At 46.3% G+C, this 12,466-nt stretch overlaps 1 protein-coding gene across 1 annotated transcript in view; it reads right to left on the bottom strand.

Moving 5' to 3' along the window:
* Positions 1 to 12,466, bottom strand: part of LOC134984081 (gastrula zinc finger protein XlCGF57.1-like) — a 40,584-nt gene that overhangs the window by 21,808 nt on the left and 6,310 nt on the right. The window contains exons 3-4 of the mRNA XM_063949717.1: positions 7,470 to 7,486; positions 7,004 to 7,134 (exon numbers count right to left, since the gene is read on the bottom strand). Coding sequence (XP_063805787.1) covers positions 7,004 to 7,134; positions 7,470 to 7,486 — 148 coding nt within the window. The remainder of the gene's footprint in view (positions 1 to 7,003; positions 7,135 to 7,469; positions 7,487 to 12,466) is intronic.

Here is a 12,466-nt window from a genome sequence, read left to right as displayed (position 1 = left end):
AGCGTACTTGGGGGCTAGAGGAGATAGTCGTGCCATCAATGGATAATGAGATTGTGGGAGGTGAGGTTGTGCGGGAGGGTGGGAAGATGATCAGCTCAGTCTTAGACATGTTGAGTTTAAGAAAGCGCTGGGACATCCAGGAAGAGATAGCAGAAAGACAGTTAGAGGCACAGGGATGACTTCATCCGGAATGCCTTTTTCCTTCAGGATCCGGCGTTCAACCGCCATGCCGTCAAACGCAGCCGCGGTAAGTCTTGGAACAGACAGGGTCCCTGCTGGAGCAGGTCCCTTCTAAGAGGTAGAGGCCACGGGTCCTCTGTGAGCATCTCTTGAAGTTCCGGGTACCAAGTCCTTCTTGGCCAATCCGGAGCCACGAGTATAGTTCTTACTCCTCTCCGTCTTATAATTCTCAGTACCTTGGGTATGAGAGGCAGAGGAGGGAACACATACACTGACTGGTACACCCACGGTGTTACCAGAGCGTCCACAGCTATTGCCTGAGGGTCCCTTGACCTGGCGCAATACCTGTCCAATTTTTTGTTGAGGCGGGACGCCATCATGTCCACCTTTGGTTTTTCCCAACGGATTACAATCATGTGGAAGACTTCTGGGTGAAGTCCCCACTCTCCCGGGTGGAGGTCGTGCCTGCTGAGGAAGTCTGCTTCCCAGTTGTCCACTCCCGGAATGAACACTGCTGACAGTGCTATCACATGATTTTCCGCCCAGCGAAGAATCCTTGCAGCTTCTGCCATTGCCCTCCTGCTTCTTGTGCCGCCCTGTCTGTTTACGTGGGCGACTGCCGTGATGTTGTCTGACTGGATCAGCACCGGCTGACCTTGAAGCAGAGGTCTTGCTAGGCTTAGAGCATTGTAAATGGCCCTTAGCTCCAGGATATTTATGTGAAGTGATGTCTCCAGGCTTGACCACAAGCCCTGGAAATTTCTTCCCTGTGTGACTGCTCCCCAGCCTCGCAGGCTGGCATCCGTGGTCACCAGGACCCAGTCCTGAATGCCGAATCTGCGGCCCTCTAGAAGATAAGCACTCTGCAACCACCACAGGAGAGACACCCTTGTCTTTGGTGACAGGGTTATCCGCTGATGCATCTGAAGATGCGATCCGGACCATTTGTCCAGCAGGTCCCATTGGAAAGTTCTTGCGTGGAATCTGCCGAATGGAATTGCTTCGTAGGAAGCCACCATTTTTCCCAGGACCCTTGTGCATTGATGCACTGACACTTGGCCTGGTTTTAGGAGGTTTCTGACTAGCTCGGATAACTCCCTGGCTTTCTCCTCCGGGAGAAACACCTTTTTCTGGACTGTGTCCAGGATCATCCCTAGGAATAGAAGACGTGTCGTCGGGATCAGCTGCGATTTTGGAATATTGAGAATCCAACCGTGCTGCCGCAACACTACTTGAGATAGTGCTACCCCGACTACCAACTGTTCCCTGGATCTTGCCCTTATCAGGAGATTGTCCAAGTAAGGGATAATTAAAACTCCCTTCCTTCGAAGGAGTATCATCATTTCGGCCATTACTTTGGTAAAGCGTCTGAAACTGATAGTGACAGTTCTGTACCACAAACCTGAGGTACCCTTGATGAGAAGGGTAAAGTGGGACATGGAGGTAAGCATCCTTGATGTCCAGAGACACCATATAATCCCCTTCTTCCAGGTTCGCAATCACCGCTCTGAGTGACTCCATCTTGAATTTGAACCTCTGTATGTAAGTGTTCAAGGATTTCAGATTTAAAATAGGTCTCACCGAGCCGTCCGGCTTCGGTACCACAAACAGCGTGGAATAATACCCCTTTCCCTGTTGCAGGAGGGGTACCTTGATTATCACCTGCTGGGAATACAGCTTGTGAATGGCTTCCAATACCGCCTCCCTGTCGGAGGGAGATGTCGGTAAAGCAGACTTTAGGAAACGGCGAGGGGGAGACGTCTCGAATTCCAATTTGTACCCCTGAGATACCACCTGAAGGATCCAGGGGTCCACTTGTGAGTGAGCCCACTGTGCGCTGAAATTCTTGAGACGGGCCCCCACCGTGCCTGAGTCCGCTTGTAAAGCCCCAGCGTCATGCTGAGGACTTGGCAGAGGCGGGAGAGGGCTTCTGTTCCTGGGAACTGGCTGTTTGCTGCAGCCTTTTCCCTCTCCCTCTGCCACGGGGCAGAAATGAGGAGCCTTTTGCCCGCTTGCCCTTATGGGGCCGAAAGGACTGCGCCTGATAATATGGCGTTTTCTTATGTTGAGAGGCTACCTGGGGTAAAAATGTGGATGTCCCAGCAGTTGCCGTGGTTACCAGGTCTGATAGACCTACCCCAAATAACTCCTCCCCTTTATAAGGCAATACTTCCATATGCCTTTTGGAATCAGCATCACCTGACCACTCCCGCGTCCATAACCCTCTTCTGGCAGAAATGGACAGCGCACTTACTCTTGATGCCAGTCGGCAGATATCCCTCTGTGCATCACGCATATATAAAAATGCATCTTTTAAATGCTCTATAGTCAGTAATATACTGTCCCTATCTAGGGTATCAATATTGTCCGTCAGGGAATCCGACCAAGCCACCCCAGCACTGCACATCCAGGCTGAGGCGATTGCTGGTCGCAGTATAACTCCCGTGTGAGTGTATATACATTTTAGGATATTCTCCTGCTTTCTGTCAGTAGGTTCCTTAAGGGCGGCCGTATCAGGAGACGGTAGTGCCACCTGTTTAGACAAGCGTGTGAGTGCTTTATCCACCCTAGGGGGTGTTTCCCAACGTGCCCTATCCTCTGGCGGGAAGGGGTATGATGCCAATAACCTTTTAGGAATTATCAGTTTTTTATCGGGGGAAACCCACGCTTCATCACACACTTCATTTAATTCCTCAGATGCAGGAAAGACTACAGGCAGTTTTTTCTCACCAAACATAATACCCTTTTTAGTGGTACTTGTATTATCAGAAATATGTAAAACATTTTTCATTGCCTCAATCATGTAACGTGTGGCCCTACTGGAAGTCACATTCATCTCTTCATCGTCGACACTGGAGTCAGTATCCGTGTCGGCGTCTGTATCTGCCATCTGAGGTAACGGGCGTCTTAGAGCCCCTAATGGCCTTTGAGACGCCTGGACAGGCACAAGCTGAGTAGCCGGCTTTCTCATGTCATCAACCGTCTTTTGTAAAGAGCTGACACTGTCACGTAATTCCTTCATTAAGCCCATCCACTCAGGTGTCGACTCCCTAGGGGGTGACATCTCTATTACAGGCAATTGCTCCGCCTCCACATCATTTTCCTCCTCATACATGTCGACACAATCGTACCGACACACAGCACACACACAGGGAATGCTCTAATAGAGGACAGGACCCCACTAGCCCTTTGGGGAGACAGAGGGAGAGTATGCCAGCACACACCAGAGCGCTATATATATACTGGGATAATACTATAAAGAGTGTTTTTCCCTTATAGCTGCTGTTTATATTATTACTGCTCCAAATTAGTGCCCCCCCCCTCTTGTTTTACCCTTTTCTGTAGTGCAGGACTGCAGGGGAGAGTCAGGGAGACGTCCTTCCAGCGGAGCTGTGAGGGAAAATGGCGCCAGTGTGCTGAGGAGATAGGCTCCTCCCCCTTCTCAGCTGACTTTTCTCCCGCTTTTTGCTGTATTCTGGCAGGGGTTAATATACATCCATATAGCCCTGGGGGTTATATGTGATGTATTTTTGCCAGCCAAGGTGTTTTTATTGCTGCTCAGGGCGCCCCCCTAGCGCCCTGCACCCTCAGTGACCGGAGTGTGAAGTGTGCCTGAGTAGCAATGGCGCACAGCTGCAGTGCTGTGTGCTACCTTCTTGAAGACTGATGTCTTCTGCCGCCAATTTTCCGGACCTCTTCTTGCTTCTGGCTCTGTAAGGGGGCCGGCGGCGCGGCTCTGGGACCGGACTCCGAGGCTGGGCATGTGTTCGGTCCCTCTGGAGCTAATGGTGTCCAGTAGCCTAAGAAGCCCAAGCTGGCTGCAAGCAGGCAGGTTCGCTTCTTCTCCCCTTAGTCCCTCGATGCAGTGAGCCTGTTGCCAGCAGGTCTCACTGAAAATAAGAAACCTAAAACTAACTTTTTCTAAGAAGCTCAGGAGAGCCCCCTAGATTGCACCCTGCTCGGTCGGGCACAAAAATCTAACTGAGGCTTGGAGGAGGGTCATAGGGGGAGAAGCCAGTGCACACCAGGTAGTCCTAAAGCTTTACTTTTGTGCCCAGTCTCCTGCGGAGCCGCTATTCCCCATGGTCCTTACGGAGTTCCCAGCATCCACTAGGACGTCAGAGAAATACTATTATTAATGTATATTGTTTTATGGGCTATTTAGGATGAATGTCTCACTGACATTAAGATAGAAGATACAGAGGGAGAAGAAGAGACGTATGTGACTGATATAAAGGCAGAAGATACAGAGGGAGAAGAAGAGACGTATGTGACTGATATAAAGGCAGAAGATATAGAGGGAGAAGAAGAGACGTATGTGACTGATATGAAGGCAGAAGATATAGAGGGAGAAGAAGAGACGTATGTGACTAATATGAAGGCAGAAGATATAGAGGGAGAAGAAGAGACGTATGTGACTGATATAAAGGCAGAAGATATAGAGGGAGAAGAAGAGACGTATGTGACTGATATGAAGGCAGAAGATATAGAGGGAGAAGAAGAGACGTATGTGACTGATATAAAGGCAGAAGATACAGAGGGAGAAGAAGAGACGTATGTGACTGATATAACGGCAGAAGATATAGAGGGAGAAGAAGAGACGTATGTGACTGATATAAAGGCAGAAGATATAGAGGGAGAAGAAGAGACGTATGTGACTGATATAACGGCAGAAGATATAGAGGGAGAAGAAGAGACATATGTGACTGATATAAAGGCAGAAGATATAGAGGGAGAAGAAGAGACGTATGTGACTGATATAAAGACAGAAGATATAGAGGGAGAAGAAGAAATGTATGTGAGGGGTGATCAGCAGTGTAAGGAGGAGGAGATCCCTACAGATATCAGCACAAGTGAGTAATAAACACTAATTACAGAAAAGAGTCACATATTCTCCTTGCTCAGACACTACAGCAATCTCTTCTCCTACACCCTCCTCTGTCGGTACAAACTAATGAGGAATATATATTTTCCCGGTGAGGGAGTCAGGAGCCATCAGCCCCTATTATACTCCTGCTCTCCTCCTCACATCATGTCACTGTGTGTTACCAGCCCAGAGATCTGACCAGCCTCCTTCCCACACTCTCTGGTGTATCTCATACATCAGGAGACATCAGCCCCTAATATACTCCTGTTCTTCCCCTCACATCATGTCACTGTGTGTTACCAGCCCAGAGATCTGACCAGCCTCCTTCCCACACTCTCTGGTGTATCTCATACATCAGGAGACATCAGCCCCTAATATACTCCTGTTCTTCCCCTCACATCATGTCACTGTGTGTTACCAGCCCAGAGATCTGACCAGCCTCCTTCCCACACTCTCTGGTGTATCTCATACATCAGGAGACATCAGCCCCTAATATACTCCTGTTCTTCCCCTCACATCATGTCACTGTGTGTTACCAGCCCAGAGATCTGACCAGTCTCCTCCCCACACTCTCTGGTGTATCTCATACATCATGAGCCATCAGCCCCTATTATACTCCTGCTCTCCCCCTCACATCATGTCACTGTGTGTTACCAGCCCAGAGATCTGACCAGTCTCCTCCCCACACTCTCTGGTGTATCTCATACATCATGAGCCATCAGCCCCTATTATACTCCTGCTCTCCTCCTCACATCATGTCACTGTGTGTCACCAGCCCAGAGATCTGACCAGTCTCCTCCCCACACTCTCTGGTGTACCTCATACATCAGGAGCCATCAGCCCCTATTATACTCCTGCTCTCCCCCTCACATCATGTCACTGTGTGTTACCAGCCCAGAGATCTGACCAGTCTCCTCCCCACACTCTCTGGTGTATCTCATACATCAGGAGACATCAGCCCCTATTATACTCCTGCTCTCCCCCTCACATCATGTCACTTTGTGTTACCAGCCCAGAGATCTGACCAGTCTCCTCCCCACACTCTCTGGTGTATCTCATACATCAGGAGCCATCAGCCCCTATTATACTCCTGCTCTCCCCCTCACATCATGTCACTGTGTGTTACCAGCCCAGAGATCTGACCAGTCTCCTCCCCACACTCTCTGGTGTATCTCATACATCAGGAGCCATCAGCCCCTATTATACTCCTGCTCTCCCCCTCACATCATGTCACTGTGTGTCACCAGCCCAGAGATCTGACCAGTCTCCTCCCCACACTCTCTGGTGTATCTCATACATCAGGAGCCATCAGCCCCTATTATACTCCTGCTCTCCCCCTCACATCATGTCACTGTGTGTTACCAGCCCAGAGTTCTGACCAGTCTCCTCCCCACACTCTCTGGTGTACCTCATACATCAGGAGCCATCAGCCCCTATTATACTCCTGCTCTCCCCCTCACATCATGTCACTGTGTGTTACCAGCCCAGAGATCTGACCAGTCTCCTCCCCACACTCTCTGGTGTATCTCATACATCAGGACCCATAAGCCCTTATTATACTCCTGCTCTCCTCCTCACATCATGTCACTGTGTGTTACCATCCCAGAGATCTGATCAGTGTCCTTCCACACTCTCTGGTGTATCTCATACATCAGGAGCCATCAGCCCCTATTATACTCCTGCTTCCCCCTCACATTATGTCATGTGTGTTACCAGCCATAGATCTGACCAGTTTCCTAACTAGAATCAAAGATCTACCATTGCAATCCACCCACTTGCTGTCCAGGTGAAAGGGGCAGGATCTATGGGAAAGGATGGCTACACCACAGGAGATATAGCATGTTGAGTATTTATTGGTAAACTGAGGGGGAGAGTGCAATGAAACATGTGATTCCTGAATGGCTACCACCGCTGCCTTCTGGTCAATAAAATATTTTTATGCAAGGTGTCTCTTACAGGGAGAATAAAGACCTTTTACATTAAGACTTAAAAACTTCACCGGGATAGAGATCAGATCATGGTATGAAACATCTAGGATCATCTGTGTAAAGTCCAATAGAGTCTGTAGGGCGTGTGCATACTTCAATCTATCCAATAACAGAAAAAATAAAATAGTGAACAAAAATGGGCGACAAACAGAAATAGCGTCCATAATGGAGCTAGATTTTTTGTCACTGGGGTACCATGACTGAAAGGCAGAAAAAGGTGGCAGTCGGGCCTAAACGGGAAACCCACAGACCACCCCATGTAGCCATACGAGAGGCAAAATCTAGTCATCATAGTAACAATTGTACAAAGATATATCAAATCTTAATGTAACCAAAGGAGGTAAAGGCCAAGAACATGGCCTGATATCCAATGTAGGTTCTACCAACACCGTTATAAGGGCAACAGGATGTTAGACGAATCAGTCATGCTTTACCTGAACACCCAAATATTCTAGAAAGGTATTATGAAATGTAACACTGGAAAGAATATCAGACCATAGACCATATAGTAATTATATAGCACAGGAAATAAAGGTAAAAAGATACGTTTTATACCCATAACAAGAGCAAATAAATCTGGCCCAAAAATAGATCCATTCCCAGTAACTTAGTCCCGGTTGGCACATGTTACAGTAGGAAACAAATTCTGAGTGTCTGCAACAGTCTTACTCCTTTATCATATTACTTAAAGACGGAAGACAACTCCTCCGGGATTGGTTCAGGTAAAGTGTCATGAGGGACTGTCAACAGGAGTGTCCCACTTTTTCAGAATAGCAGGACCATCCTCGGGTGAAGGTATCACTGTGAAGGCTCCGTTTCACATTACAATAAGCTTAGTAGGAAAGTCCCATTTGTATTGCACATTTCCTTGGGTGGAATAGACGCTTTTTGTCCAGCGTCACATTAGAAATATCCTGAAATAGCTGCAGATTATGCAATCACTAAGTTATGGATGAGGAATACAAAGCAGCCCGTAGAACGCATTCTTTAATGTGAAAAAGTGGACCCTGAGCAGAGTGTCCTTCGGTGCTCGGATAGGAACATGTTTGGACTTTGGGAGTCTATGGATCTGATAAAGCTAAATATTTATCTTATATATTACCCTTTCAGAGGTCTAAGAACACTGTACGCTATCTACGTAAGAAGTACCGTAAGGGTACGCAAGTTGCGTAACGATCGCTCAACCGTAGTCGAGACGCTCAAGCGTCACGTTCGCTTACGGCCCAGAGATCACAGGCAGGCACGCTATTGGCTGCCGACTAACGAAATGATTCGCTATAGCGTAGCGGACGCTCGGGACCACGAGGAGATCACCAGCGGTGCAGACGCTTACAACGTTAAACCTTTATATCTATACCTTTAACAATGAAATACACAGTAAACCTTAGTGTGGTGATAACGTGTAAATGCAACCTGGTGTAACCTGATTAACTCACAAGCTGTTTTAGCGTCACCGACGCTCTGAGATTACTTAACACTATAAGGAATACACAGATACCTGGGCTTAGGGTCCAAAACCTATTATATGTATTATAACTATTATACTTGCAAAAGGAATCACAGTACAAATGATACACTACAATATAACATAGACTACCTAACCAGATAACTACACGGGAAATACAATACAATACAATTACGTTTAAGGGAAAATAAGAGAGGAAAAGGAGAAGAGAGAGAGAGAAAGAAATGGCTTACAATAACAAGAAGATCAATATGATTGCAGAGAAAGCTTACACATGTGAGGAACAATCGCTGCGCAGTCAGTCAATGCTGAGAATCTTTGTTTAGAAAGTACTTGAGCTTACCCATGCTGCCTGTCCCTATATACACAACACCCAGCAACACAATTGTCCCTACAATGCCGCATGGGGCAGAAGCTAGACTCCATTTTGGGAAAACTCCACTTGATTCCAAAGACTACACCACATGGCTGAAAGGGGGAGGGGAAAATACCCGGCAGCAGCCATTTTAGATTTGCAGGTCCAAACACATGGCACTCTCTACTACACCACAATCACATAGCAGAAAACACAAGACTCCATTTATTCCAAAATGTCCAAGCCTCAAAACAATGCATATGTTCTGATTTTACAATTCCAAACAATCTAAATCACCTTTCACAATTTCAATCCAACTTCCTAGAACCATCTTATTAAATCTCCATAGGCAAACAAATACCACAAATGCTATGCTACAGGTTGTCTAATGTTCCACTTCATCACAGACTTCACAGGGCACAAACAAGTTACATTCACACAGCTGCGCAAGCCTCACCATCCCCAAGCCATTTGTTTCTCCAAACCAACCACTCTATGCTTACCCATCATTCCACAACTACCCCACCACAAAACACACATTTAAAACTACTCTATGCCAATAAGCCATGAGATATTGAGATTATGGTACTTAGCCTTTTATGCCTGGCGATGATCCAGCCATGCTTCTGAGACCTCTGTTCTGAGTGCACCCACATCACATCTGCTCTCTGTGGCAACCAGCAACACTGACCCCAACCCCCCCCAGACAGGAACTATCCTCCTGTGTGTCTGTTCCTAGGGGAGGGGTCTCTCTCTCTCCTTTGTATATGCTAATCAGGTTCAGCCCTGAAAATCTTAGTAAAGGATTTGCTTGATCATCCATTGTTCCCAACAAAGTGATTTTAGCTTTTATACATTCAATCATATCTATCCGCTACAATGTCCCACAACTTAATAACAAGTATCAAATTAATCTACGCATTGAGCTGGTTGTTTTAATACCAAACATGATGTCTGGTGCTTGATATTATTATAATTATGTACTGTATGAAATAAGTGTCGAATCCATCTCCGTGCCATGTCCGAGCAAATGCGTGTGTTTCCATATATTGCTGTGCTCGCTGCGCATATTTGCAAGTATAGCGACTTAAATGTGTGTGGTTTGTATGCTCTCTCTATGTAATATTTTTTTGACTTTGACAGATCCTATCAATAAGAAGGTCCGCTGCAGAAGCCTTCAGTGAACGTTTCTGAAAAGAGAACCGTGGCATAATCATAAAGCTCAGCATTCGTAAGAGAATCCAGAACGCCCATTATTCTGATATTATTTCTCCGAGACCTGTCTTCTAAATCAATGACTTTATCACAAATAGAGACCATGTCTTCCTGAAGGGAGCGTAGAGTAACAGGACCATCTAGAGTGTCTTAAGACGTCTTCAGCCATTACAGCTGGGCTGTGCATCTGACAAGAAGAAGCAGATGATGATGTAGCAGTCTCAGAAGGACCACCTGAATTCGAGGTACCAAAGAGATGGACAGGTGGGGCCGATTTTGCACCTTTTTAACCTTTTTTGGAGGCATGGTAAGCCGGCTACAAAGAGACGGACTTCTCAGAGATAGGAAAATACAAACAATCTATAAATAAATGGAGCAGTAGTACGCTGTCAGGAGGTTACATCAAGATGACTCAGTTCAAAATTAAATTCTTAGTCGGGCTGATGGGGGTATCCGAGCCAATATTTCAAGTAAACATGATGTAATGCAACTCAAATAACACCGTAATGAGTGAGAAATTCCACTAGAGGTCAGCGTGATCACAGATGTGAAGTACTCCGCACAGAGAGACACAAATGGCAAAATATATTCAGTGGATAAATCCACAAAATAATATACTGTGAGGTTGTAATCAGAGTGTAATGAGCTGTACTCAGACGATACTTGATACTGGGCTCTGCATGTAGACTGAGAGGAAGTAGATTATAGTGGTGCCATATAAATAGAAGGTAGTTTCACCTCCAGGCAAATGCTTCAATTTAGTGTAATGACCCCGGTCCAGCCGTCAGTACACTTATTTAGCGGCTTATATCAATTTTACACCTTATTGAAGGCAGAAGGCAAAGCATGCGATGGCCAGGCACCAGGATCCAAACTGGCAGCCATCTCACTTCCCAATACCACCACCGGGCTCCAGTGACTGTGGGCAGCCCGTTCTGTCCCCAGCAGTAGTGGGAGCTGTGCACCCGTCTGAGACAAAAGCGCCTCCAAGTCAGGAGTCCGGAGCGTGCAGGAAAGACTGAGTGCACTTAGCCCCAGAATACAGCCCGTGGCTTCAGTGGTGTCACTAGGCTGCGGCAGTGAACAGTGCCCGGAGTGAGCAGCGCAAACGGATTTTGGACAGTAGAGTGGGGGACTTAATAGATTGGGTCTTGGTCCCAGTGGCGGCTGAGAGCTATCAGGTAGGGTAGATAAGAAGCCACTTAGTGAGGAGAGCTCCAGAAAGCACGTCTGGATGGACTCAGGCCCCTCTTATTTATTATTTTATATACTAACAGGGGTGACAGGTGTGGTACATCCCTGCAAAGGCAGATCCAATCTCTTTCTCATCAGACTCTGCTGTCTTCCCTGCACTCTCACTCAGATGTTCACTGCTGCCAGTAGCACACGTATGAGAAGCAGAAGTATGGCGGCAGCTGTATAGATCCTGATATGTAATTATCTATATCATACTTACCGTACACACATCTTCCTTATTACTATTGAGAGTATAGCGGTAAGACACTGATGATGGGGGGGGGGGGGAGAAGGGTGTAAAAATGGATTATAACCTAGCAGATGATGATTACAGGGTGTTATGTGGTGTATTGCATGTAAAGTACCTTGTTCCACACCTACTCTGCTGTAGCAATATACCTTATATAAGGGTGGGTACCACATGTACAGGCTTACCAGCGTATGAGCACACACATAAAGGAATGCTACCTTACCAATGCTTCCAGGAGTAACGTTAGGAGACATTTCTCTGATCCATCAGCTCATACGCCTGATGTTATTGTTCATCTAGAATCTCCAATTCATACAATATGTTCCCCATCCATTGTTTTACATTGGTGCTGACATAGGACTTGGCGAGTGACTACATCTCCATTTATACTTCATGGTTAGTTACCAGTACAAGAGAGAGAGAGATATCTAAGTCTTATTATAATATTACATTTGTTATTGTGAGTGTTCTCAGGAGGGTGGACACAATGATAGTCTGAGACACAATATTATAAAGCCTTCATTAAAAGTTATGTTTTATTTTACACACACATATAGAATTAAGTGTCCCAGAGAGTCGTCTTCTCCTATTGTTTACAAGATTAATATTGTTACAGAATATGTGTGTCCGCACGGCCGCTGCGCATGTGCATTTTGCCACCACCAGCAAACTGCTGCGGCCCGCTGTTGCGGCTAGGTCTGAATGACCCCCATAGGCTGTTGTGCAGAGTAAAGTATTTTTAACGTTTAAAATATAGAGAAAAATCTGTGTATTAAAGATAATAAATAAAGTCGTTTAAAAACAAACGATTTCCGTTAAGTCTTTTTATGTGTCTGTGTATTATCTTATTATCAGATAATTGTCGCTATGATGACAGAAGCAATTTCCTGTTAATGTGTCACTTGTATTG

This window comes from Pseudophryne corroboree (genome assembly GCF_028390025.1).
Source record: "Pseudophryne corroboree isolate aPseCor3 chromosome 3 unlocalized genomic scaffold, aPseCor3.hap2 SUPER_3_unloc_34, whole genome shotgun sequence".
Taxonomy (NCBI): Eukaryota; Metazoa; Chordata; class Amphibia; order Anura; family Myobatrachidae; genus Pseudophryne; species Pseudophryne corroboree.
This window is presented reverse-complemented; position numbering and strand designations above follow the sequence as displayed.